We start from the raw sequence: 27,716 nt of genomic DNA on the forward strand, positions 1-27,716 counted from the left end.
TCACGGAAAATTGCAAACCAAAGCCTTTACTGGTATGAATCATCCTGGTGACTGTGATAATAGTTTTACCTTCTGACAGCATTATTTTGTTTAATTTTGTGCCCTGTCAGTTTTCAGGCATAAAATTGGTAATCATGGTAATGTCAGATTGGTGCTCTTTACTTCCCGAAGTTCAGAAATAAGTACCAAAGCCAATAGAGCACTATTATAATTGCCTCACACTAAGGACATTTTTCTCACAAAAATATTAAAAAGCCATTCAGACTTGTATAACTGGAGTTTTTTGTGCATGTTACTTGTCATTAAGTGGAACTAGTTGGACTATTTTGACTACATTAATGCTTTCAAACCGGATGTGCCCTAAGGCATCATTCTTGTGCTGTTTTTGGTGAAGAAACAGTTGTGTGAGTTTCCAGCCCATTGTGGACCAATGTGAAAGGCTTTTGATATACTGTATGTGCAGCATGATTAAGTGATGCTCATTTGTTGGAGAGCAGGACACACACAAATTTGATTTGATCCAGCGGACTCTGCAAACATTTATTACTGCATGGACTTGATGATAGAGGAACACTGGATCAAGAGATCTGGGTTTTAGAATGTTTCTCTCTCATAACTATCTACCTTGGCCAGTCTACTGTTTTCATATCTAAACATGATAAAACTAGTGATCTGCCTGGGTACTCCATAATTAGCGCATAATAAGTAGCTTTTACCCTCCCCCCAGTTCATGAAAAATTACCAATCCCTTGGCTTGTCAATAGGGTATATAGATTTAACTTAGGACTCTAAGGAAATTTTTATTTTTTATTTTTTTATTGTTATGTTTTTTACTCAAGCCTGGAAAGGACTCTAAGGAAATTTTTGAATATTTAAATGATTTTGTACAGGTTTGAGAACCTTCATGTGACCGTATGTTGAGAGGAGCTCACATTTTCTACCAATAAAATATTTGTCCAACTGGAAGAATTTGTTGCCAGTGAGGGCAGTAAATGTGAAAGTGGTAGAGGAGGTACCATCCTTGGATTTTTTATTTATTGTGGTCTGATTATGTTTTATTTCTTGAATACTTTTCTAGGTGTTACACACTTGCTGAAATCTTTGTGGGCACACAATATTTTATTCTAAACAGAAAAGATTTAGATTAGCTTGCAATATTATTTTGTACATAATCTTCAAATATATCATATTTGGTCCTGCTTCGTAGTGAGTGCACCCACTGGGTGGAACCATGGTTTGCCTACCTATTGTCAAGCTGTTGGACATTTGGGTCAGTCTATAAGCATAGGCCCTTCAATAATTTGAGGGTTTCATGGATGGACTAAGTGCAGTGTTTCATGTGCTTACCTGATGTTGGTATCTTTTGTTCTAAGATGCTTAACTTCTCTGGGTCATTCTAGACTGATGATAAAGCCCATCGTGGTACTGACGTCTCCTCTGAGTTTTTTTTTTTTTTTTTAATCTCTCCTAATGGCACCCCTCACTCTCCTAGGCTACAGAAGTCAAGGCAATCTGTCCTTAGCACCGGTGCTTCGCTGTAGCCTTGGGACAAATCTGTCTCTTCTGTCTTCTTGATATGCTTTGATTCCATACCTTCTCTCCATCTTCACTGCCTTTGCCCAGGCGAGACCCTTGCAGTGACCTCCTAACTGTTCCCCCTTTGCCTCCAGGCTTGCCCATCATCTAATGCATCTTCTACAGTGCTTCCCTCAGATCCTTCTAAAATGCTTCTTTGGTTGTGTCCTTGTTTTGATGGACCCTTAGCAGTGTCTGAATTGGAGGGTCTCACAGTTCAATTCTCCTTATTAACACTCTCTTTGTTGATATTTTTCCTCCCCCAAGACAATTTCCATCTTGATTTGATCTGTATCTGCCTGCATTATTTTTATAGCTTTATTGGGTCTAATTGGCATAAATTAATTGCACCTGTTTAAAACATACAGTTTGATAAATTTTGCCACATGCATGCACCTGTGAAGCCATCCCCACACTACAACATAGTGAACATATTTATCACCTTCAGAAGTTCTCTCTTGCCTCATTATAATCCCTTCCTCCTGTCTTTTCCCACCTATCATCTTCCCCTATTCCCTTTGCCGAGGGATATAAAGAAAAAGGAATATATTTATATGCTTTTGGAATTATTTTATATGAGGAGCAAATATCCAAAGCCCTTTCTAACTTGGGATCTTTGAAAGCGTTTACAATTAAAACAATCTAACCAGTTTACTAAGATGTATCGATTGTGCACTTGCTATCACTGGGTGGATAAGTTCTGTGGGGGACAAAAATGAGATAAATATTTGGCTTCAAGGTTTTTATTCTGTAGTTGAAAGCATAAGACACACACAATTAGCAGCCAGTGATCAATATCAAATAAATGTCAAAGCCATAAATTGAGTGATGAATGGAGATGGATGTGATGGGGTAGGCTTAGCTCATTGTTTGGACACAGAGTTCCACTCTACCTGAACATGTGGTGTTTATGTTATCCACCTCAAGGCATGCATTAAATCACATTCTGGTAGACTTCAGTGTAACCAAAAGAGCCAGGGGTTCCAGAGTCAGAGCTGTATTGGGATTCCGTGCCTGTGCCGACCTGTGACTTGTACCAATAGTTTTCTGAGCTCAGTCTCGCTTCATTTATAAAAGAGAGGGATTTAAACCCATGTCATAATGATACTGCAAGAATTAGAGATATCATATGTAAAATGTCTCTATTCTCGGTAGTGTCAATAATAATAATACTATGCTTACTATTGGGTTCTTACTATTCTTTGTAATTTATATTTATCTCATTTAATTCTTAAAATAGCTTGAAAATACCATTTCTCTAAAAAGAACAACTTCAGTCACATGCCCTATTGATGAAACTATTGCCATCTGTAGGTCACAGGCTCAGTTTTCTTAAAATGTTCTTTATAATGTCTGATATAAAAGGTTCTTAGATAAAATATGGGCACTTAGTAGGTATTCGATGAATGTTAATTTCCCTTCCACACTGCAAATATTCATCTCAGCAACCTTAAATGATTACTGGGTAGAATAGTTAAACATCTTTTATTTTGCAACTTTAGAGCTGTAATCAATTTTTATTTTCCCAGACACCTTTAGGGACTTTAGAATTGCTTGTCTAAGAACATCTGCCCTGGCCTAGTGCCAGTCAACTTTAAAGAAAGCAGCATGTGTTTGCAGCAAACTCGAGGATTAAATGCAGGGGGTCCTGAACTTCAGATGGAGGTGGGGAAGAGGGTCTTTGGTTTAAAATGTCGTCAGAGCATTGCAGCAGCTATATTTTAAAATTATAGCTAATATTGCTTCATATATTGCCACCTACGTAATGAAGTCACTACATAAATGAGAATTTCTATCCAGTCACTTTCCCCTAATCAGCTCTTAAGTCTTTAGGTATTTTACATCACATGTAACAGAATTATCAAGAAGTATTATTAAGTATTATAGTGTGAAATGGTCCCCAAATGGAATTGAAGTTAATTGTAATAATCTTTTGTGATTATAAAGTATATGGCTGCACCCTGTAATTTTAAAATCTGGAGTGGCTTAAGTATTAAACTCAATACCAAGGGCGAAAAAAATTAAATGGCTCATGAAACACTTTTCTCAAGAGGTACTTTTTTATATTTCAATTTCTTTCTTTTAAACATGGTTCTGAAATGAAGCCAGCAAAAACATGTGCATAGTAGCTGCTAGAAAAATTCAGATGTTAAGCAAGATGGGTCCCTGGATGGAGATGCTATTAATATGTAGAAAACAAGCTCCATTTTCAATCCACTCAGCCCACTATGGTGTTTGGGTGCAGGATACCCGACTTCCCTATGGGAAAACTGAAGGTCTTCCACCTTGGTCATGGAAACATTGAACTACCAATGCATTCTACGCTCTGATAAATTCTCTAAGGAGAATACTGGACAATAACATGGGTGCTGTGGGAAAGGATTACCTGGTATTTTTGGGGGAAAAGAAAGTGAACATTACACATATAATGTGTAATATATTCTTCTCATATAAATAGTGGAAATTATTTTCATTTTAAAGAGTAATTTGAATTTGTTTTTTCCAGCTTAGGAGTAAGGGGAAATAACTCTAAGGTCAGTAAAGTCTTAGAACTTAGTAGTCTTAGATGCATGATTCATTCCTTTATTCATTATTCATTTGTCAACATTGACTGACAACTATATGTCTGGCTCTGTTGTATGGATTAAGAATTCATATTCTAGTCAGCTGAACATCACATGTTCCTGCTCACATATATTCTTAAAATCTTCTGGCAGAGACACACAATAAATGGCCTAAATTAGTAAAACAAATCATATTTCAGACAGTGATAACCGCTAAGAAGAAATGAAAGCAAGAAAGAGAGATTAGTATAAGAGCGAGGGTGTTTAGATCTTAGATATCTCTCCAGGAAAGGCCATATTATGAAAGTGACATTTAGGAAAAGGCCTGAAGGGAGGTAACAGTGCAAGTCATAAAGGTATCTAAAGGAAAAGTAGTCCAGGCCTGGGAAACAGCAACTGCAAATGTCCTTGGGTAGGAATGCCTTCATTGTGTTCAAAGACCAGCAAGGCAGGCAGTGTAGCTGGAGCTGAGTGCACAAGGCAGAAAGCAGTGGGATGTGAGATGGGGAAAAGAATGGGAGGCCACTCACTTGGAACCCTGTGGATAAATAGGCTCTTAGATTTTTATCGGGAGTAAGATGGGAAGGCACTAGAGGGTTCTGAACAAAGGAGTGAAATGACCTGGCTAAATTTTTAACAATATATTTCTGACAGTTACGAGAGTAAAGAATACAGGTAGAAGTATGGAGACCATTTTAAACAATTCGGACTCTTATTCCTCATTCTTCCTACCTCTGTGGGGTACAAGTATACCACTTTTACAGGTGGGGTAACTGAAGTTCAGATCCAAAGTAACTCACAAGTTTTACAAAGCAGGTGTGAGAGCTGCAAGCAAAGCCACGTTGTCTGATTCTAAGACACTCTACCCTATACCGCTGTCCCTCTGTTCTTTCTCATGCACAGTAAATGTTACAAACTAGCATGGTATAGGAGATACTCAGTTGTGTATCACAGCACTGGAGAATGTGCAAACTTTGATAGAAATCATTTATTAACCAAATCTGAAATTTTTTGGTTTCCTTACATTAGGACCGCTTGGTTTTACATGGATTAAACATTATTGTACATATGATAAGGGAAGTAAAACATTTACAATGAGTGTTTCAGAAATGAAATCCAGTGGGAAAATGGTGAGTTAGTTTTATTTTTTGTTTGTTTTTCAAACTGTTGGTTATTTAAGTAATGGAATTAAAACAAAAAAATCACATTTGTTTCTCTAGTTAACATGTACGCATTTACAAAAAAGTAGAAAGTCAAAGGTTTTCTCTCATTTTTGTGACCTGAATGACTTAAAAAGAGTAGCCAGGGTCTTCCTTTAACTTGGCCATGGCATATTTATAAGCAGTCGAGTTAAATGTAGGGATCCTACGGTAGATTACAGAGGTGTCATCTCACATTTCTGGCAGCAGAGTTATTTGTCTATGCTGTTGGTTGGCTAGCAGCCCAGGAAGGGACTGTCAATGGCTGGAGTAGGCTCAGGGATTCTGTATCTTTCCCCTGAGTGGCCTCTGAGGGAGGCTACATTTGCCACCTGCATGCCTTGTCCCCTTCTGCACTGCATACTGTTGACCAAAATGCTGGCTAACAAGCTTTCTCAGAAGAAACCAATAGATGCTCATTTACCCCAAAAGTAAATTGGTCACTGAATGTCTCACATGGCTAGTGAACAGTATAGAATACAATGTACTTTGTTTGAGGAAATGCTGCAGAGAGCTTTATTGTCTGTGGCATATAATCTTCTTGTGAATTAAAGTATGATAATGGCAAATGATTGAACTTGTGAATTAATTAGGTCACAGTCTAAGTATCCTAAAACTGGGAGTTACACTAAAGTTAATTAGTCCAGCCTTATTTTGACAGATTAGGAAATAAAGTTAGTAGAAAGTAAGTGCCTCGCCCAGATAATTAGTGGTATAGATCATGGCAGAGGTAAATGTTGATCTAACTTAGACATATACTCAAATACATCAGTTGAAACTTATTGTACTTGGGCATTCATCAGAGTCTAATAATTCAAACTGAAAGACATAAAATAAAGGAAAACATACCAGAAAAAAAGAAACCTTAGTTGCTACCATCCTGGGAAGTTATTAAGTGCCATAACACACCTAGTTTCTACTCTAATAGTTACTACTGTATATCCAACTTATGTGACAGTGAGTTAATAATGTAAGTAGACCAAGCCAAAGTTCTATTAATAAATTGATGACATTTGTAGCCAAAGATAGATACATTATGTAAATGTTCCCCTTCAAATAGACTGGCATCTCAGTTACAAGAGAGAATTCCTACGAATGTGGCCTATGTTGGATCTTGTCCAGAGAGTCAGTTTTAGTAGCAGTGTAGCAGTGGGTTACCAGCAAAACAATCACATTGTATTAGGTTGGTGCAAAAGTAATTGCTTTTTTCCCATTACTTTTAATGGGAAAACCATAATTACTTTTACACCAACCTGATATACATGATAGCAATACTATTATATCATGTATATACTGGAACTATATTATTTCAGTAGCTCTCTTGTAAACCTGAGCTAGTTATCATTTAAGGTTCTAATACAAAGACACACATATGATACTAATCTCTTTGCAATCCAAGGAGTTTTGATTAAGTGCACCAAATATTGTATCCTAACAAGCACTCTGTATATCCAGTTGTGATGTTCAGTGACTGTGTAACTTCATACGTTTTCTAAATCTAAGAATTGAGGGATTGTACGTTATAGTATAATTTAACATTGTAAGTAAATATGTTGAAGGGTACTGGACAGGCATGTTACATAATTCTTTTAAATAAAACATTCATATGCCATTAATTAAATGGTTTTATGTATTATGATCGGACAGCTAATGTTAGGAATAAAAAAAAGACAGGGTATGATTGTGACCTCTATACATTACCTATACTGTTAAACATTTTAATATGGCAACTTAAGCTCACATATTTAATATATTTCAATTCACTTGTCAGCATGTTAATACTGTGGTACTCTTCTTGTTTCAGAATGGCCTTGTTACTAGCTCACCAGAAATGTTTAAATTAAAATCTTGTATCCGACGAAAGACGGATTCAATCGACAAACGATTCTGCTTTGACATAGAAGTAGTTGAAAGGTTTGAGCTTTTCTTTTCACTTTATTTTTTTCATAAGCTAAACGGTGTCTCCTTCTGTATTTAAATATAAACATGAAACAGCATTCAAGTGTTTTTTAGTCTTAAAAAACAGTATACATGTTTATCTCATTCTTTCCTGTTGTTATTGCATGATGCTTTCGAAAAAGCAAATCAGATCCGTGATGCTAGAAAACAGTAGCATCACTCAAAGCAGAATCTGAAAAATCAATATAAATGACTGTATTAGGAGAAAGTGCATGTAGTGGCCTCGTGGTCCCCATCACCATGAAGGAATCCAATGGCATATTTCATGGCTCCAGGATCAGCCTTTTGGTGGGCTTTTGAAGCTTGGTGGCCTTGCTTCTAAGGAATAAGACGCAGGTGAGAATACCATAAGCTTCTTTCAGCCAACTAAGTTTAATGCCTCCAGGATGCCTCCTGTGTGCAAAGCACTGTTCTGGGTATTCTTAGCCCAAAGTATTGGAAGAGATATAAATGTCGTGAATCTAAGTTCATAATTTAAGTTTACAATAAGAACGGGTATGCTTCTTGCTCTCTGCTCTGTAATCCATGATCTATCTTTCTTCTCCTGCATTACTGCCACAATATTCTGAATACACTAGCTTATCGTGTGTATCCATGTATACCCTTTGTATGTGATGACTTACTATATATGCTCATAAACTACAGCCTATAGCTATAGGCATGCCTCAGAGATATTGCAGGTTAGGTTCCAAACCACTGTAATAAAGCGAATATCATAATAAACTGAGTCACAGAAATTTCTGAGTTTCTCAGTGCATATAAAAGTTATGTTTATGCTACACTGCAGTCCATTAAGTGTGCAATAGCATTATGTGTAAAAAATATACATCCCTTAATTTTAAAATATTTTAAGTAATGTGAACGGTTGTCTGAGTCTTTAGTGAGCAGTCATCTTTTTGCTGGTGAAGGATCTTGCCTCGATGTTGGTAGCTGCTAAGTGATCAGCATGGTGGTTACTAAAGGATGGGGTGGCTATGGCCATTTTCTTAAAATGAGACAGCAATAAAGTTTGCCACATCAATTGACTCTTCATTTCAACAAAGATTTCTCTGTACCATGCAATGCTGTTTGATAGCATTTTACTCAGTAGGGCGTCTTTCAAAATTGGAGTCAGTCCTCTCAAACCCTGCCCTACTGCACGGTCAGCTAGGTTTATGTGATATTCTAAATCTTCTGTTGTCATTTCAACAATGTTATAGCATCTTCACCAGGAGAAGATTCCATCTCAATAAACCACTTTCTTTGCCCATCCATAAGAAGCAACTAGTCCTTTCAAGTTGTATTATGAGATTGCAGCAATAAAGTCACATCTTCTAGAAGGCTCCACTTCTAATTCTAGCTTTTTTGCTATTTTCGCTACATCTGCAGTAACTTCCTCCACTGAAGTCTTGAACCCCTCCAACTCATCCCTGGGAGTTGGAATCAATTTCTTTCAAACTGCTGTTAATGTGGATATTTTGGCTTCCTCCCATGAGGAACGAGTGTTCTTAATGGCATCTAAAATGATGAATCATTTCTGGAAGGTTTTCAGTGTACTTTACCCAGATCCATCAGAGGAATCACTGCTTATGGCCGTGAAAGCCTAATGAAATGTATTTCTTAAATAATAAGACTCGGAAGTCTAACTTATTCCTTGATCCATGTGCTACAGAATAGATGTTGTGTCAGCAGGCATGAATATATTATTCTCCATTTAAATCTCTATCAGAACTCTTGGGTGACTAATTGCATTGTCAATGGGCAGTAATATTTAGAAATAAACCTCTTTAAGCAATAGGTCTCAACAGTGGCTTGAAATATTCAGTAACCCTTTCTGTAAACAGATGTGCTGTCATTCAGCCTTTATTGTTCCCTTTGTAGAGCACAGGTAGAGTAGATTTAGCATAATTTTTAAGAACCCTAGGATATGCAGAATGATACATGAGCATTGACTCTGACTTTAAGTCACCAGTTACATTAACCTCTAACAAGAGTCAGCCTATTCTTTGAAGCTTTGAGGCCAGATAGTGACTTCTTTCTATCTGTGAAAGTCCTAAATGAGGGCATCTTCCAAGAGAAGGCTATTTCATCTACATTGAAAATCTGTTGTTTACTGTAGCCACCTTCATCCATGATTGTAGCTAGATCTACTGTGTAACTTGCTGCAGCTCCTACATCAGCACTTACTGCTTCATCTTATACTTTTATATTATGCAAATGGATTCTTTCCTCAAACATCATGAACCAGCTTCTGCTAGGTTCATCCTTTTTTTCTGCAGCTTACTCACCTCTCTCAGCCTTCATAAAATTGAAGACAGTTAGGGCCTTGCTGTGGATAAGGCATTGGCTTAAGAGAATGTTATGGCTGGTTTGATCTTGTATCCACACCACTAAAACTTTCTCCATATCAGTAGTAAGGTTGTTTTGATTCCTAGCATTTGTGTACTCACTAGAATGGCACTTTTAATTTCCTTTAAGAATTTTTCCTTTGCATTCACAGCTTGGCTAACTGATTGGCACAAGAGACCTAGTTTTTAGGCCATCTTGGGTTTCAATGTGTCATTCTCACTAAGTTTGGTAATTTATAGCTTTTGATTTAACATGAGAGACAGTGAATCTTCCTTTCACTTGAACACTTAGAGGTCATTGTGAGATTATTGATTGGACTAATTTTAATATTATTATATCTCAGGGAATAGGGAGACTAAGGAGAGGGAGAGAGATGGGGAAATGGCCAGTCAGTGGAGCAGTGGTACACACAACTTTTATTGACTGTTTGCCATCTTATGTGGACATGGTTAATGGCACCCCAAAACAATGACAATAGTAATATCAAAGATCACTATTCATACATCACATAATGGATATAATAACAATGAAAAATTCCAAATATTGCAAGAATCACCAAAATGTGCTACAGAGACACGATGTGAGCAAATGCTGTTGGAAAAATGGTGCTGATAGACATGCACAACACAGGGTTGACACAAACAAACCATCAATTTATTAAAAATGCAGTTATCTGCGAAGCTCAATCAAGCAAAGAGAAATACATCAAGGTATGCCTGTATCTAGTAGGGCAATGACCGTATTCCTAGGCTGCTTTAAACTATATTGACTCTTTTGCCCTGTGTTCTTATGATTTTTAAGATCTACTTAGTAAGTTTCCCCTTGTTTCTCAAAATACCTTTTAGGATTTTGACTGAAGTTGCAGTACAGTTTTCAATGGGTGTGGAATTAACCTCTTTTTAAATATTTTACATATCTTTTTTCAAATTTACTTTTGGGTACCTTCTTTTTATTGTTATTTCGAATAGGATTCTTTTTTATGAGTTGAATTTTGTTTTCCTAAATGGTTAAGACTACTGCATAGAGACGCTGTTAGTTTATTTATATATCAATCTCTTATCTGACCTACTTGCTGAACTCTTTATTAGTTTTAATAGTTTTGTGTAGAGACTTCTGGATTTTCTATATAGACAAATACCAACATGTTAGTGCTTTCTCTTAACATATTCCAGTTATATAACCGTGGAGCACTTTATTAAACTCTGTACTTAGGTTTTTTCATCTGTAAATTAAGGATAATAAGTCCCCACCTCAGAGGATTGTTTTCAGGATTAAATGAGAGAATTAAGGAAACATAACACAGTGCCTGTCACATAGTAAATATCCAACAAATACCGATTTTCAGTATTTTATTGTTGGTATTACTACACTGGCTTAAATTCTCCAACATCAGATTATCTTGATATATATTCAAGATTCTCATGATCTGTGTTCTTGTTTGCAGAAGAGATGTAGGTTATTATTTGTCATTCCAGGTTTTTAATTGTAAAATATTTATAATAAAATTTTCATCTCAATGTTCCTCTTCACAGATCCCTCAATTTTCTGTTTAACTAAGTTAATTCCTTTGTTTCTAATATTTTATACCTTTTCCTCCATCTGCTAGTTTTCTCCCTTCCTCCCCTTGGTCTTTGTTTCTTTCTTGAAGTATATCCTCAAGTAACTATTTCAGAATGACTGCATGGGAGAGAATTATATTTAAATGAATTCATTTCAATATTGTCATCATGGTATAGAGAGATGCTTTGGTTTTAGTGTCTTTTTACATATTACCTAGTTATGGTATGAGGCTTTCCACATTGTTACATATTAATTGTAATTGTTTTTAGTGACTAGACTGCACCACATCAGGGTCAAGTTCTCATATTGTGGAATTCATAGATGGCTTTGAAGAATGTAACTTTTTCATCCTTTTTGATCATTTCAAGGGAAATAGTTTGAAACTAGTCTCCTTCAAACTGTCCTGTACCAAAAACACTTAATGATTTTATCACCTGCGATCATTAGAATTAAAAACATTTTTTGCATGCCCAGTGATTTTTCTGAAAGTATTATACTTCGATCTTTTTCTTTTTTAAAAAAATTCCTATGTTTTTCTCCTCTGTCTTCATTTCTCTTTTCTCCCAACTTTTTTTCTTCAAATTTTATCTTTTTAGTTAACTGAGAATTTAAAAAGTAGTAAATGTGTAAATATATAAAATATTTGTTTTTAATAGGCATGGGATCATCACGTTACAGGCCTTCTCAGAAGCTAATAGGAAACTCTGGCTTGAAGCCATGGATGGGAAGGAACCGGTAAGACTATGACACATTCTATAATTTAGGTTTTATTGTCCTAATAATTATAATGTATGGAAATTCTTTTCATAGTATACAATGTTTTGCCTGTAGTATAATTGAAAATATTAAAAAAGGAAATTGGGGGAGTAGAGACTTTTATGGTTTCCTAGTCTCACTCATGGCACATAACTCTACCTTTCTGACTTACTTTATAAGAGGACTTTTGGGACTAATTTAAAACCCTAAAATTACTTCTTAAAAAATTACTTACACTCATCACCTTGGCTCCACCCATTAGGTTATCTTATTCAGTTAATAATGATCACATGCCCAGTCTTTGCAAGGCCTGTGCTAGGCATGTGATTAGAGTGATGAACAAGGTTCAGGGTAAGAAATGATTCTCTAATCAAGACCATTTTAAAAAATTATAACTTAATAAAACTGCCTGTGGCTTGACATTTTCACTTCCATACATATCCCCATTTTTAATAGTTATTTTGAAATTGTATGATAGTCTACTTACAAAAAATAGGAAGGCTTACGTAAAAATGAGGCCGAATCATTCATCACTGTCTGTTTTCTTAAAGAACACTATTACTAGATCAGTAGAGGGTGAACACACAGAGGAAATAAGAGTCGCCATCCTGTTACTTGAGAACCATTCTTTAGATGGCAAAGAACCTGTACAGCAATAGTGCCAAACAAAGTGTGGTCCTCAGACTTTGAGACCCTCCCTCAAACTGTGTTACCAGTCCACAGTAAGATCAGTACAGAAATCATGATTCAGCCTTTAGAAAATCATGTAGCCACTTGGGTTATTTTAAGCCTGTTAAATTTAATTTAAAAATTGGAACTCTGCATTGATTTTTTTGTTATTTTCTATTTCAATTTTATTATATTTTACACAAATGTTAATAATAGATTTAAAAGAAAATTCACTCTTTACCAGAAATAGTTGAGAAGCCCTGACTTAGAGCAAATTTAGGGAATAGTTTGTTAGCCCAACAATGTACAAGTTAGGATTGTGTATATTGAGAACATGCTAAGCAGGAAATTGGAAGAAGGAGCGATTCCGGAAATCCATTATGAGATACTTCCTGAGAAAGGCACATTATGCATCATACTGGGGCAGAGAATAAGATGCTTAAATGAGATGGAGGTAGAACCTTGTCCAGGGCAGCACAGCCACGGATGGAAAAGGAGTGGGAAGTGAGGGTGGCTGAACCACAGGAAGGAAGTTGGTTGATGATACACAGATGGTGCTGTGGACACAGCAGTTGTAGGACCTTGAAATCAAGACACTCTTTTCATGTATTAGTGTACAGATATCACCTTGCTAATCTTTTGTGCTGGGTCATTAACTGGAAGTATCTAATGGACATCCTTTGTTTTTTAGATTTATACTCTGCCTGCCATTATAAGCAAGAAAGAAGAAAGTAAGTCATTTTAATAGTTATTTAAAATTTTATCGTGTAGTCACTTTTAGCACAAAAGCATTATGTGATTGTAAGTATTCTGGGGAAATAGTGTAACACCATTGATCTCATGGTATAGCAACTTTGACATTTTTATTTAAGATGTTTCTCATGTTAAAACCACAAACTTCTGATGTTACAGTAACAAAAGTTAATTTTTATTTCTTTGGTGTTTACTTATTTACATGCCTTTGTTTATCTCTGATAGAGGTTTGAGAAAGTTGATATTTAGCTCGATTATTTATGTAAAGTATATAATATATAATTATATATTATATTTTTATTATATTAATAAATATATAATTATATAATCAAGCTAAAATATATAATTATATATAAATACTGTATTTATATATCTTTATCAATATGAATATATAAAACAGTAGAGAGCTTCTTTGTCTTATTTTCTCTGCTCCAGTTTTCTTACAGGTATAAGACTAAAGATATAAACACTTCTTGCTGGTTTTAGTGGATGGTGACTAAGAATGTAAAATATAAGGACCTTGTCATTACACATGGTGTATGTAGGAAAAGATGTTTTTACTGTATTGTTACTAAATCATTAGTTTGTAGCCATTCTTTATAAACACAGTTTATATATTCTTCATCATGTTCTGAATCCTCTTTAATTACCTGCCAACTTCTTGCTATCTTTTATCTGTGGTTAGTTTAGGGTATTTTCATAAGTGCTTTACATAGTCATTTTATTTGATATTTAAAATTAATTTGTGTATTTGTTTCTAGGGTTATGTATATAACTTTGAAAGCAATTCCAAGTTTTATGTAATGCAGTGGATTTTGTCTTATGGCTTCTAAATTTATTTTTCAAACAAACTCAATAACCCTGACGTTTACTTTTCTTATTTATTTTATTTTTATTTTTTAATAGAGATGAGGTCTCATTTTGTTGTCCAGGCTGGTCTCTAACTATTGGCCTCAAGTAACCCTCCCACCTTGGTCTCCCAAAGTGCTGGGATTACAGGCATGAGCCACTGTGCCTGGCCAACCCTGACATTTAGATTGCTATGGAAATACGAGTTAGAATGGAATAAATATAAACTAGGAAAGCACTCATTTGAAAGTTATAAATATTGAATGTATAAAAAACCTATTATTTTATCTGAATTAAATGCTTTCTAGTGATTAACTTCAGAAATTATCAAAACAAAATTCATGATATAAAATATGTTTCAATAATAATTTAAATAACTTATAATTTTTAAATTATTTTTAAATAATATTTTTAAAAACTATTTCCAGTTTTTATTCTCACATTTACTTCCTTACTGGAATCAAGGAAAGTGATTAGTATAAAATCCTTTATTGCCAACTTTTATCTAATCACAGATACATTAACCAAATGGTAAGAGTTTTGTATGTACTCAATGTTCATTCTAAATAATTACCTAAAAAATAATCTTTTGTATAAATTGCATTTGAGAAGAGTGTAAAATGTGTTTTCTAACATTAGTTTGATTGTTGATATCCACTATAAGGTTAATCCTTTCAAATTCAAATTACCCAAGGACAAATCCTTCATGGAAAACAATTGTACCTTATATACAGTATTGAGTAGGGCTTCTGAATGGTGGCATAGTCAAGTCGATCAGAATATACTGATGCTTAGTTAAATGTACCACTACAACTAATGTACTTATGAATGAGAGGGAGTCTGCATCTTCATGCAGTACAGAATCATTCTTCTGGAAATAGGTATCCTGCAGTATCAGCCACCGGAAACATCACTGTGCCTTCAATTATAGTTATAAAATGGTGTGTGTGTCAGAAGAATAGCAGTCCTAGAGTGCATGTGTTTGTATCATTTCTCACACTCTGGCTTTTGTATGGTATATTAGTTTCCTACCCAGTACTCTGAGCTCCTTGTGACAGAACCCGTCTCTTTTCCATAGTAGTCGCCACAGGCCTTCCCTGAGACATGTGCTGAGCACAGATTTGCTCTTACTCTTCTCATTAGTACCAGTAGGCTTTTATTACCCAAGGGAAGATTTTTGGTCATAGAAGAAATATTACAAGTGTCTGCTTTAGTGCTTAAAGTTATGAATCTTAAGCTTTATTTTTGTTTTATTTTTAATATTTGATTTATTTTAAGCCATATTTTTACTTGAAGCCTGTTTTTAATCAGTATACAGATCTTATTTGTAATTGCACTAACTTTGAAAACTAAGTCGTTTTCACTTTATTTTGTTTTTATAAATCTGACAGAATTCTCCCATTTGTACATTTAATCAGTCAAGTTTCCTTAAAACATATCAACTGATGACAAAATAGTAAATTTTATTCTCTCAAAGTCATCCTAATTAGACAGATTTGTGATCCTGACAAATATAATCTTTTCAACACCTAGCAACTTTTTTAATCTTATAAATCACTTTATAAATGCAGATTAAGTATTATGTTAAAATTAAATATTGTAAACATTCTAAATAAATACACACAAAATTGCATAGTGATTTCAAAAGTTCTTACTACTTTTGCATAAACTAAACTTATTGAAAATTACACTTATTTTTAGCTGTCACACACATGGGGATTCAAATTTGCTCACCTAAACAGAATCCCTACCCTACTGAAAAGTCAAGACTATGGCAGGTGCTACCAGTAAAAGAAACCCTGGCTCAAAGGCACAGGATTGGACTCACTTTCCAGAATTTAGCTGCCAGCAGCTCTGGGGTGGACATTGTGGTATTACTAATTCACCTGAGTCAGGCTTTTTTTTTTTTCTTTGAGATGGAGTCTCACACTGTTGCCCAGGCTCGAGTGCAGTGGCAAGATCTCAGCTTACTGCAACCTCTGCCTCCTGGGTTCAAGCGATTCTCCTACCTCAGCCTCCCAAGTAGCTGGGATTACAGGCACATGCCACCATGCCCAGCGCCCAGCTGATTTTTGTGTTTTTAGTAGAGATGGGGCCTCACCACATTGGCCATGTTGGTCTCGGACTTCTGTCGAACTCCTCGGGTAAATCTGTGTTTCAGTGATTGTGAAATTCTCATACCTGTTATGTCTTGAATAAGTCACGTGAGCTCGTTGTGTTAAATGCTTAAATCAGTTTGTATCTTTCTTTTTGTCAACCCCCTAACCATTTTTTTGTACATCATCTTGTTCTTGACATCTTGTATTTCTTTTTAGTTGATATTTGACTCCCCTAAAGGTAACATTGCATCAATTTCAGTATGTAACTTCTCCTGTAATTGGTATTGGAAACCAGTACCAGCCCTAACTCACCTGCCACTTCGAAGAGTGCTCATTTGTATCCTCCATAATTCAGATGGCTTCCACTTATTCTAAAATACTCTTGTTCTCCTTTGGAAACTCAGTTTTGTGTAATGTGTGTTTGCGTTTTTGAACTGCTGAAGAAAATGAAGTTTAGGATGGTAAAATATACAACTTAGGTAAACATTTGTTTTGAATTCCAGCCATTTAGAAGTGATCATAACATCTGTGCCTTCACTGAAAATCCTACAAGCAACAGTGTAAGAAATATCTAATGTTCTAAAATAGGGCCGTAGTATGAATTTGCAGAGAACAAATGCCATGGAATGAAGGATAAAACTATGCTGTGACTGTAGTTTCATGCTACTTTTTGTAGCATGCAAAAGTCTTCCTACCTTGTATTAATAGTTACTCTTAATTTACCATTTTCAAAGTATAGATGCCATAAATGAGACTTGAAAAGGAAAGCTTGTCACCTTTATGAAAAAACATCAAATAAAAAAAAGAAATATTGGTCAATTACAGGATATTGAATTTACAAATACTTTTCTGGTTGTAAAATATGCTGCAATATCCGTGAAATTGTAAGACTTCGGGAATGAATTATTTTTGTAGTAGTAATATCTATCATCAATATTAAACATGCCATTCAATTAAGATTAGCACTAAACTAGTCCTCAATCACATGCCATTCAATTAAGATTAGCACTAAACTAGTCCTCAAGCCATGCCACCGGGGACGTTTTGTAAAAAGTAGCTCACCCATATGTTTTCCACAGTTCTGCCATTTGAATACATCTTTCAAAGGAACAAATTACATTTTGTGACATACCTTTCCTGCCCCAAGGCCTCCATCTTGGGACCAGTCATTTACAGAGGGAAAAGCAATTAACATTTCTTCTAGGCTTTCTTTCTCTGACATTCTCTATTGATGCCCTGAGCCTTGTCCCCATTCAAACATGAGTTTTGTGTGATGGCTTCTGGGCTGGTCCTTCAACCCTGGGTCTGGAGAAAGTGAGCACTGTGAAAGAAAAGGCACTTAGATCTCATTCTCTCAAGCAGTCAGTTCAAAAATATTCCATTGTGCACCTACTCTGCTCCAGTACTGCGAGTAAGAAAAAGGAAGTTCTTTTCCATTGACGTTTCTGCTAATAAAAGTCAATATTTATATGTGTAATGACAAAGTCACCTAACATTCAGTCGTTATACAAAATTGAAGGGATTGGAACAGAAGATAATCTTGAAGTTTCCCAACAGCTCTAAATTTCTGCTTGTATGTTTCAGTGACTTTCCTCAAGTGTACCTGTGTATCTATTCTCCACAGCAATAAGCTTTCTTCTCCTTCTCATTCTATGCAGTTGCCATCTGTTATGAGTGTTCTTGAGCTTCATATTGTGGTTTAGATAGTTTGGTTCTGGAAGTTCTCAGATGTCCCTAGGTTATCATCCTCCTTCTTTACCATATAATCCCCTGATCTTTGATCAGTTACTGTTTTGTTTTTATCACAGAGACCCAGGAAGATGTCATAGCTCAAGAGCTCTTCATGGGCAGAGCAGAATGAAAGAACAATTTGGGCCAGGGCTATGGAGAGTTAACTGCTCATCCTTAAGGTCCAGTAGGTGTCATGAACACTGATAAATGTAGTAATGTATTTTTTTTGTTTCAGTTAACATATAGCATGATATTAGTTATCTGTGATAAGGGACCTTTTAATCTGAAACAGGAGATCAGCAAAGTGAATTGAAAATTAAAGACAAATGTTGCTTTGTTTTGTCAACCCTCAGAATGTACTGTAAGGTCAAGTAGATTACATCTGTAAGGACGTACTAGGTTTTGAATTGCTAGGAAATTGAAGGTACAAGGACTTTTGCTTTGTTAGCTCTGTGGAAGACTATTCTTTTTCCTTTCCTCATGGCTGTTTGAATTCTGTTGAGATTAATAGTTTTTGTGCTGCTAAACTGCCTTATGGAAACTTTCTTTAGGTTTCAATAAAAGCTTTATCCCTGAACAGTTCACAGAGGGGAAAAAAAGGTTTAGACTTAACTTTTGATTGAATATATTAAGTTGATTAAGTTAGTCTGTCTTCTGCTTCTACCCTCACCCATGAAGGCCAAGTATCATTAATGTTATAGAATCCTAATTCTCATATTACAGGATTTGATAGTAGTTGTATTCTGGGTATCCCTCTGCTTCTCTCTACAATGGAGGAGATACAGGGCTGGGGTAGGGCTTGGGACTGGGAAAGTGTTCACAAATGTAGCTCATGTAAGCTAATAAACTCTAACCCTTATAGAACCCATCAGAGAAGGTACTTGAGCAATCCTGTTACAAACCAGTAACTAGCAAGCCATCAATCAATAAGCATATATTGGCTGCCTGCTCTGGGCCAAGCATTGAGCCCAAATCAGCAATCCATATTTCTCCTGTGTAGGATACTTATCCTCCTCTCTGTGCTGTTGCCCCAGAGGTACCTTGTCCTCCACTGCAGGAGAATTATCATTAATTATCAGCCTTTTTAATGGTGCAATTTGATAGTAATATCCCTTTCCATCGACATTTGAACACAAAAGAGTTCCCAGGTGTTTTTGATTTTTTGTTTTTTTGGTTTGTTTTTTGGATGTTAAGAGGATACGTTTTAGTTGAATTCTCATGAGCACTGATGCATTAAGTATAGTAACCCCTTCTTGGCTTTGGAAAACTACTCATTTTCCATTACAGAATGTGTTTGCCGCTGACTTCCCTCAGAAATGACAATCCTTGTGACTGCATCATCCACAGTCATTGGAAGACAAGCTGTTTTAGCCATCTTGTCCTCTTCTCAGACCTCAGAAGAAATTGCTGGGTGCTCAAGTGAAGGTGCTGTCTATAGTTGATGGTTGTTTGCAAAGCAGCCATCAACAGGCACTGCCACTGCTGCTCTTTGCTGCCTTTGTTATGTGAATTGACTAGTCAGTAGTCAAAAGGGATGTATTCCAGTTAAGGGAGGAAAAGTTAATTGTGTGGGATTGCCTTTATTTCAGTGAGTTTTCCCACAGTGAATTAAGTTATACACAACTAAATCAGAACTGGCCAGGTTATGCTTAGTAATAGATGATCCTCAAGTCTCAGAGGCTGATGACAATATAGGTTCATTTCTTCTTTATAGTACATGTCCATATATAGGTCAGCAGTGGCTCTCAACATTGTTTTCACTCTGGAACTTGAGTTGATAGAGAAGCTTCCCTTTGTGTCATTGCTGATCCTGTGACAAGGGAAAAAGAAAATTGCAAGCCACATACTGGCTCTTAGTGGCTGCTGGGTAAAGACACATGTCACTTCTGTTCATATTTCATTGTTAGTGTGTATCACATGACCAAGCCTGGCTTCAAGGGTGCTGAGAAATATAATCTTCTTGCAGGGAGGGACAACAGATAATGGGTAAACAGTAATTTCAGTCTGCTATAGTCTGTTTAGCTCTAGTGAGAGGATATGTTTTTTCGTTATATTTATTGGAGTATAATGAGCACATAGGGACATTTCTTAATATCCAACTTACTAGTTTTTCAGTGACTAGGTTCACAGGGCCTGCCTGGTTTATGCCTGATCTTTGTCTGTTTGAAGAAACAGATCATTGCTCTATCCACGAATATTTTAAAAATAAGTGACAAAGTAATACATGCCTGTTCAAAAAACAACAGTTGTGGCTGACAGTCCCTCAAGCCCCAGTGATTTTAGCCCTGTGGGAAGAATGCCTTATTCACAAAATTTACATATGTAGAGATTTGCATTCTTCTCTAGTCAATAATAAGGATAATGATAAGAGCCAATACATAAAGTACTTACTATATTCTAAGCATACACTATTCTAGGAGCTTTGCAAATGTTAACTTACTTCATCTTTAAACAGTGCTATGAATAAGATACTATTATCTTTATTGTGTAGGAGAGGAAACTGAGGCACAGAGATCAAAACCATGCCTAGTAACAGAGCTAACAAGTGGAAGAGTAACTACTGCCCCTCTCATCTAATTAGAACTAATGACTGGCTTCTTTTATAATTTCTTCTTATGTTTTCCTTCGTATAGCAGTGACGTGTAGACAGGAGCAGATAGAAAAAAAAACCAAAAACCTAGCATTGAATTCATCTTGTTCCATTGTTAGGCACTCTTCCGTTTGTCTTCATCTTACTGCAGCTGTTTAACTTAGGTATTGTTACTTCCCTCATTTTATAAATGAAGGAACTTGTTTATAAAATAATAGGCACATTTCCCCTACCTCAGACATACAGCAGTGATACTAGAGCTGAAAATTGGCCTTAGGTTTTCCTGGCTTTAAACAAAGCTGGACACTATCTCTGCACCATGAAACTACTCTTTCAGTCAAAGCAAAGGATGGTCAAAGGAAACAAAAATTCATGGTTATTTTTGCCAACACAGTATATTCTTCCACATCTCTGAATTGATTGATAATGTTGTATTTACTCACATGACGGGAGCTAAGTACAGGATCCATGGAATATGTCAGAACGGCAGCATCCGTAGAATAACCCTGCAGTTAGACTGACTCTCAGTAAGATTTCATTCTACGTGATGAGCTTGTGATATCAGTTTATTAGAAAAGACTGGAATATTGCTGCCAAATATCCCGGTATACTTTGAGGTACAGCCTGGTTATTACCTATTTTTCTCAAGATGAGTACTTAAGAGAGAAATTCTGTTTTATGTCACAACTATCTTCATTCTTTTTTGTTGAAAGGAAGTTCTATTGAAATTTTTAAAAAATGGTTGTCTTTTTCTCTTAATATATGTTTTTATTGAAAAGTGGAACAATGTGACCTCTAGTAGCAAACATTTTAAATGTCGGGAACTTGCAGTTTTAATTGATGTAAAAATGCTAGTGTCTTGTTTTTACCTAGGGTTACGTTTTTTTGGTCTCGGTTTTTGTTGTTGTCCTTAAAACTGAAAATTAAATGATTCCTCACTTTTCCATCTTACCTGTCTCCTATATTCAAAAAGTATTTAAAAATATCTGAATGCTTAGTGTTATGCTGGGCATTTTGGGGTTATTGGAAGCAAGCAGTCTCTCTTTGGTGTCCAAGAAAAGCTTCACTCCCATGTAGGTAGGTCATCAGCTGCGCTCTAATGAGATGCCATGGCCATTCATTTTTGTGTTGAGTTCACTGAAAGTATTCACTGAGTTCTGTTCTCTTGATCTAGGACACTGGAGACAAAGAAATAAATGAGCCACTTCCCATTGATGGCAATATTTATTTTAGTTTTGACGTTTTTGTTTCTAGAGTTTTGAAGTTCTTTTTAGAGTACTAAACACAAACACACACACATACACACACACACACACACACACATACACAAACATATATATATTTTTTTCAAAATGTCAAATAATCCCAAAATGCCTAGTGAATTAAAAATGACAATTTCTAACTTCTGCCCTCTTTCTCCTTACCAGTAGTTTGCATATACATTTGTGGAGTTTTTTCTTAGGAAAATAGAAACAGTCATACATACCCTCAAATTTTTACATTTTGAGAAAATAGGCCTTATTGTCCTGTCGATTACTTTTGTCACCTAACAACACATAATAAATACCTCTTCATGGTAGTACCTCTAGTTCCATTGTTAGGCACAGATTTTTCACGCCTTTCTGTCAATCAATTCAGCTCCATTGGCTTGCTGTGCCTAGAATTTTTTTCAGTTTGTAGTTTGTTGCTGTTACCCTTTCTTGATTTTTATCATAAATTTTTTGATTTTTTTTTTGTCTGGGGGTCTATTTTGAGTTACAAGAATGTATTTAATCTACTGTCTTTAAATGGAAGTTAGTTTTAAATTTGTATTGGTTTGAATTCTCCTCATTATTTGAGAATATTTTAAAAATCATGTCTCTACCACATGTGGTGAAAATTTGTATCATAGTTCAAAAAAATTTCAGTTTTTCCTCTGGGTGTTGGTATTTTTTAAATAAATACTTTCTCTTTAAATAAGTAATCTAATTTGATCTGGCCCCAAAACCCTTTAAAAAAATTAGAATTGATCCAAAGAAAATCTAGCCAAAAAACAATGAAAATAAATTGCAATTTCGTAATCCTAGGACCTTTTGGGGATGTTTAGTGACTGACAATGCATGTTTTGAATTATTTTAAATATGGTAGCAAAATGAAAAATAGAACATGGAGCATAGAATCAGACCCGAGTTAGAATCCGGACTCTAGAGCTTAAAACTGAGAGCAGTGGAGGTTTTCAGCAACCCAGGGAATCATCTTAAGACTGCAGAGCCTTTTCTTTACCTCATAATGTTTTGAGAATCAAGGGAAAGGATATGTGAAAGGCTTTATAATACAAGTTTCAATACATAATAAGGGTTTATTCTTACTGCATTTGCTCCTATCATCTGAAAGAAAACACGTAGTAAAGGAGTAATGCTATTTTTAGAAAAAGTGGATAAGATCATTGTAATATACTTTCTGTGAAGGATCTTAGCAGGTTGATACAATAGCTGTGAGGGTGAAGTTCCTTGCTCTACTTCTACCCCAAAATAAAAAGTCAGCCTCTAACCAAAATATTTAGAAGACTCAGGAAAAAACCTCTCTACTGTTGAGTCATAAAGGCCCGGTGAACAGAGCCAACTGAAGGGGGAATGTGAGTTCAGCGTAAACACCTAATGCGATTTCTCTCTTATTTTCAGTGTATTTGAATGAAGCAGGGTTCAACTTTGTGAGAAAATGCATTCAAGCTGTGGAAACAAGAGGTCAGTGTTGCCTGATCGGTATAGCATTCCTGTCATATGTCTCATTCTTACCTAGAAAACTCTCAGAGTAGATGAATCATTGAAGATGTATTTGGTCATTAACGTGGATTATTTTTAAGAGTGATATAAATGTATGTATCAGTATACAAATAGCTATACCTTGAGCTTCAGTTTACTAAAAATCATGCTTTAGGCATACTTCTTTTTTAGATTTTTTTCCTAATACAGCCTCACTGTACTTCTTATTGATAAACCCTGCATTATTTATTACTGCAAGCACTTCTTTGATTTTTTTTTTTCCAAGCATTAAGGAGGTAAGATTCTTAAGGAGCTTGTCTTCACTCCCTTCCTTCCTTATATTCTTTCTTTTACTGATTTGTCACTGCCACAGTTTTGGTACCTTTCTTCATTTTAATCATGACCTCTGTCTTGAAGTCCACTCCAGTTAAACGTTAAACTCACTTCCAGGAAAATTTGGCTAAAGCAAAATTCATATTGGGCTTTGGAGTTCTATAAACTTATATTTAAATTTTAAGTGCTGCCACATCAACATTCTGAGAAGTAGTTACCTTGAATTCTCTGAATCTGTTTCCTCATCTCTAAAATGAAGATATAAATGCCATAGGACTTTTCAACATGCAGGAGACTCCATGACTCTGAAGAAATAGAACATGAGTAATATTGATCATCCCTTCCCATCTCCATTGCTTTTTTATATTCAAATAATGGTGAATAGGCAGCTACACTTTTCTACTTTGAAGATCTTCAAAGACTTTCAAATCACTGTTCAGTGTCTGCTCTGAGAAATATAAGTCTGATGGGTATTTCCAGGATAGCTTTGCTAAAGTTAGACAGTGAAATTGGATAAGTAGCTTTCAAATTTTGTTAAGCATATATCTGAGTTTTTAACATTCTGTACTTGCCAAGCTGTATCTCAAGCCATTTTCTTGTGATTTTCCTTCCCATTAGGTATCACCATTTTAGGACTCTACCGAATAGGAGGAGTGAACTCCAAAGTTCAAAAACTCATGAATACCACATTTTGTAAGTTTTGGATGAAGCAACTTACATAATTTTTGTGTTCTTATAGGTAATCTAAAGTATAGGCTTCTTTGACTAGTGCTTGTCTAGGCTTCTTTGACTAGTGCTTGTCTTTGAATATTTTCCAATAATATTTAAAGTTCATATTGTATTCAGTTTTTAATGTTTATTTATAATAGATGAACAATGAGAATTTGAGGGGGCATTTTTATAATACTGTATTTTTTTCTCCCAAGTGTCCCTTGGTAAGCTAGAGATACAATAAGATGCATGGATGCTAGCTAGAGTCATTTGGAATCCTAGCTCAGCCACTTACAGGTTTTGTGACCTTGAGTAATTTGCTTAACGTCTTTGTGTCTCAGCCTCCTCATTTATAAAAATAGGGATAATAATGGTACCTGCCTCTTAAAAGTTGTGAGGATTGAATATGTTCATCTTCATAAAGCACTTAGAAGCATGCTAGGCACATGGTAAGTGCTCTGTCATGTTAACAGTTAGCAATAATTTCATTTGGGAGACTTATTTCATAAGATATATCTTTGAGGTTTAGTGTCAGCTTTTTATCAATTCACACAAACAACAGTACTAACGTTAACTCTTGGCATTCTAAGAAATGAATACTTCTCTCTTTTGACCTACTTATGTTTGTGCCCATTTTTCATACTTGCATAAGAAATACTTTGAACTGCACAATTTAAACACCTTGTTTTATTCTTTCCAGCTCCTAAATCCCCTCCTGATATTGATATTGATATTGAACTGTGGGACAATAAGACAATAACGAGTGGGCTGAAAAACTACCTCAGGTGAGGAGGGTTTAACTCCTGGTACTCTGGATGCAATCTCTGACTCACCCCTTGAGTAGTAACCACGTGACTTCATGGAGCCTGTGTCTAGAAGCTTCACTCGGTAGCTCAGTTTCCTCACATAAGGTGAAATAGCATGACATGGTAACATTTACATTTAGTGTTCTGGAACTTGTACTTGATTTTTTCAATAATAATTTAAAAGGCTATGTAATATTTTGAGTACTGAATTGGTATTTGTTGTCCCATATGTATATGAGATTTTTATATACTTTTTTAAATAACAAATTGGAATGGAAAGTTGTGTTGTTTTTGTTTTGTTTTTTAACTATTGTTCTCATATTTGTTCCTCTGGTAAGGTAATTCTGATACTGGGAGACTCCCAGTCTCCCTTCTTAATACAGTCATGGAAAGAAATACTAAGTACTTAATACAGTCATGGAAAGAAGTACATTGGTGTCTTCGAGGTCTGTGTTTTAGGTCTCTCTGTGGCCCCACTACGGGAACTTTATCATACTGCCAAATCACCCAATTCTTCTATTTACTTATTTATGTATTATTTTATTTTTAATTGATGAATAACAGTCACCTAATTCTTAAAGAAACATTTAAAGTTTAGGGGAGAATAAAAGATACTGCTATTCTAACATGTGCTTCACTTCTCTGTTGTAGGTGCCTTGCAGAACCACTGATGACTTACAAGTTGCACAAAGATTTTATCATTGCTGTTAGTAAGTATACTTGCATCACATACACATTATAATTGATGTAGTTTTATGCTGCCGTACTTAGGCGTATATTACTAGTATCAGCTAGTGAAGATTTTTTTCAAGTATTGCTTAAAAAGTTGTTAATCTGGGCCGGGTGCAGTGGCTCACACCTGTAATTCCAGCACTTTGGGAGGCCGAGGCTGGCAGATCACCTGAGGTCGGGAGTTTGAGACCAGCCTGACCAACATGGAGAAACCCTGTCTCTACTAAAAATACAAAATTAGCTGGGCATGGTGGCGCATGCCTGTAATCCCAGCTGCTCGGGAAGCTGAGGCAGGAGGATCGCTTGAACCCAGGAGGCAGAGGTTGTGGTGAGTCGAGATCGCGCCATTGCACTCCAGCCCAGACAACAAGAGTGAAACGCCATCTCAAATTAAAAAAAAAAAAAAGTTGTTAATCTGGTGTTTAGTAATTTATAATGTGGTTTAGAAGCCAATAAGAAATTGCAGAATTAACTGAAATATTTTGACACTTAGTAAGACCTCATTGGGTAAGTGTGGTGATTATAAAGAACCATGAGAAATTATTATTCTAATTTCATTTTATTTGAATGACAAATATCAGTTTCTTGTAAGAGCAACTAAGCAGGACTCTAAATATGTACTGACAATTATGTCCCTGCACATGCTCATGTGCTGTATTCCTCAATCTGGAGATGACTCAAATATTTTTGGCAGACAGCAGGTGCTTCCATCAATCCCCTCTCCTTCATATTTTATTTGCAATGATCACATTTATGTCATTTGTTTAGATCTGTGATTGCTATCATGTGATATGAATAGATAGATCAATTTAAAATATTAGCAGGAAGAGTTGACACATGTTATCTGAGAAGTTAGTAACGTGTATTTGTAAACCATTGACACTGAAGTGCCAGGTACCATCTGAGCCCATCACAACAACTTGTAACAATTAAGAGCTGGCATTTCATTGTTAAGATGTATGAGGTGTGACTACAACCAGATTATTTTTCACAATCCAAGAAAGAAATTAATTGCGTTAGTTTATTTGCACACATTGTAATGTCACAGGAAATGTGTGCTGATAAAAGTGTCAGATAAAGTTGAATGACCTTGGTTTTCAATCCAGTGTTTATGACTAACCACATGATCTCATATAAATCTACACTATTTAGTTTTCTCTTGAAGCTCTCCACTCTACCTCCTCTTCATAGAAATCTTTGTAAGACATACAGGACCAGAGAAAATATATAATCTGACCTCTCATCCTATGAACTAGGAAATCAGGACCCAAAGGGGGCAAGTAACATGTACAATGACACTAATAAATTCATGGCAAAATGAGGGCTGCAAGCCAGTTTTCCGTTCTGTTTACTCTTAACCCAGAACCCTTTCTTAACAGAAATTTTGCTTTATAACAGAGGAAATTTGAGCTACTTGGCTAAAATGGCTCAATGAGCTTATTGTTTTAGTCATGCTTTTGGTCACAAGTTTTTTCTCCATTTGCTTCTGTGGCGTATGATGATTGTATTATTATAATGATATTCATGACCATGATATTTAAAATTTCTTATATATCTTATATATAAGAACTCATCTTTTGTCTGGACCTAACATAGCCATATTTACTAGATGTTAAGTTAAGAAAATTAGGTTATTTGGTTTCAAGCAGCAAAAGTCCAGCTCAGTATAAAGAAGAAGTTATTCAGATCCTAAGAGATATTTCAGTGAATTCCTTGGCAGAACAGAAGTTAGGGTTTCCATGAGCCTGCAACCAGGAACTG

The 27,716-nt window shown here is 35.6% G+C and overlaps 1 protein-coding gene across 3 annotated transcripts in view; it reads left to right on the forward strand.

The window, feature by feature from the left end:
• ARHGAP42 (Rho GTPase activating protein 42) overlaps nt 1-27,716 on the forward strand; it is a 313,798-nt gene that overhangs the window by 255,530 nt on the left and 30,552 nt on the right. For all 3 annotated transcript variants that reach the window (XM_002822385.5, XM_009246979.4, XM_054524968.2), the window contains exons 9-16: nt 5,169-5,269; nt 7,143-7,252; nt 11,842-11,920; nt 13,302-13,341; nt 23,293-23,355; nt 24,325-24,399; nt 25,118-25,202; nt 25,875-25,933. In XM_002822385.5, coding sequence (XP_002822431.1) covers nt 5,169-5,269; nt 7,143-7,252; nt 11,842-11,920; nt 13,302-13,341; nt 23,293-23,355; nt 24,325-24,399; nt 25,118-25,202; nt 25,875-25,933 — 612 coding nt within the window. The remainder of the gene's footprint in view (nt 1-5,168; nt 5,270-7,142; nt 7,253-11,841; nt 11,921-13,301; nt 13,342-23,292; nt 23,356-24,324; nt 24,400-25,117; nt 25,203-25,874; nt 25,934-27,716) is intronic.

Source organism: Pongo abelii, chromosome 9, assembly GCF_028885655.2.
Source record: "Pongo abelii isolate AG06213 chromosome 9, NHGRI_mPonAbe1-v2.0_pri, whole genome shotgun sequence".
NCBI classification, from domain to species: Eukaryota; Metazoa; Chordata; class Mammalia; order Primates; family Hominidae; genus Pongo; species Pongo abelii.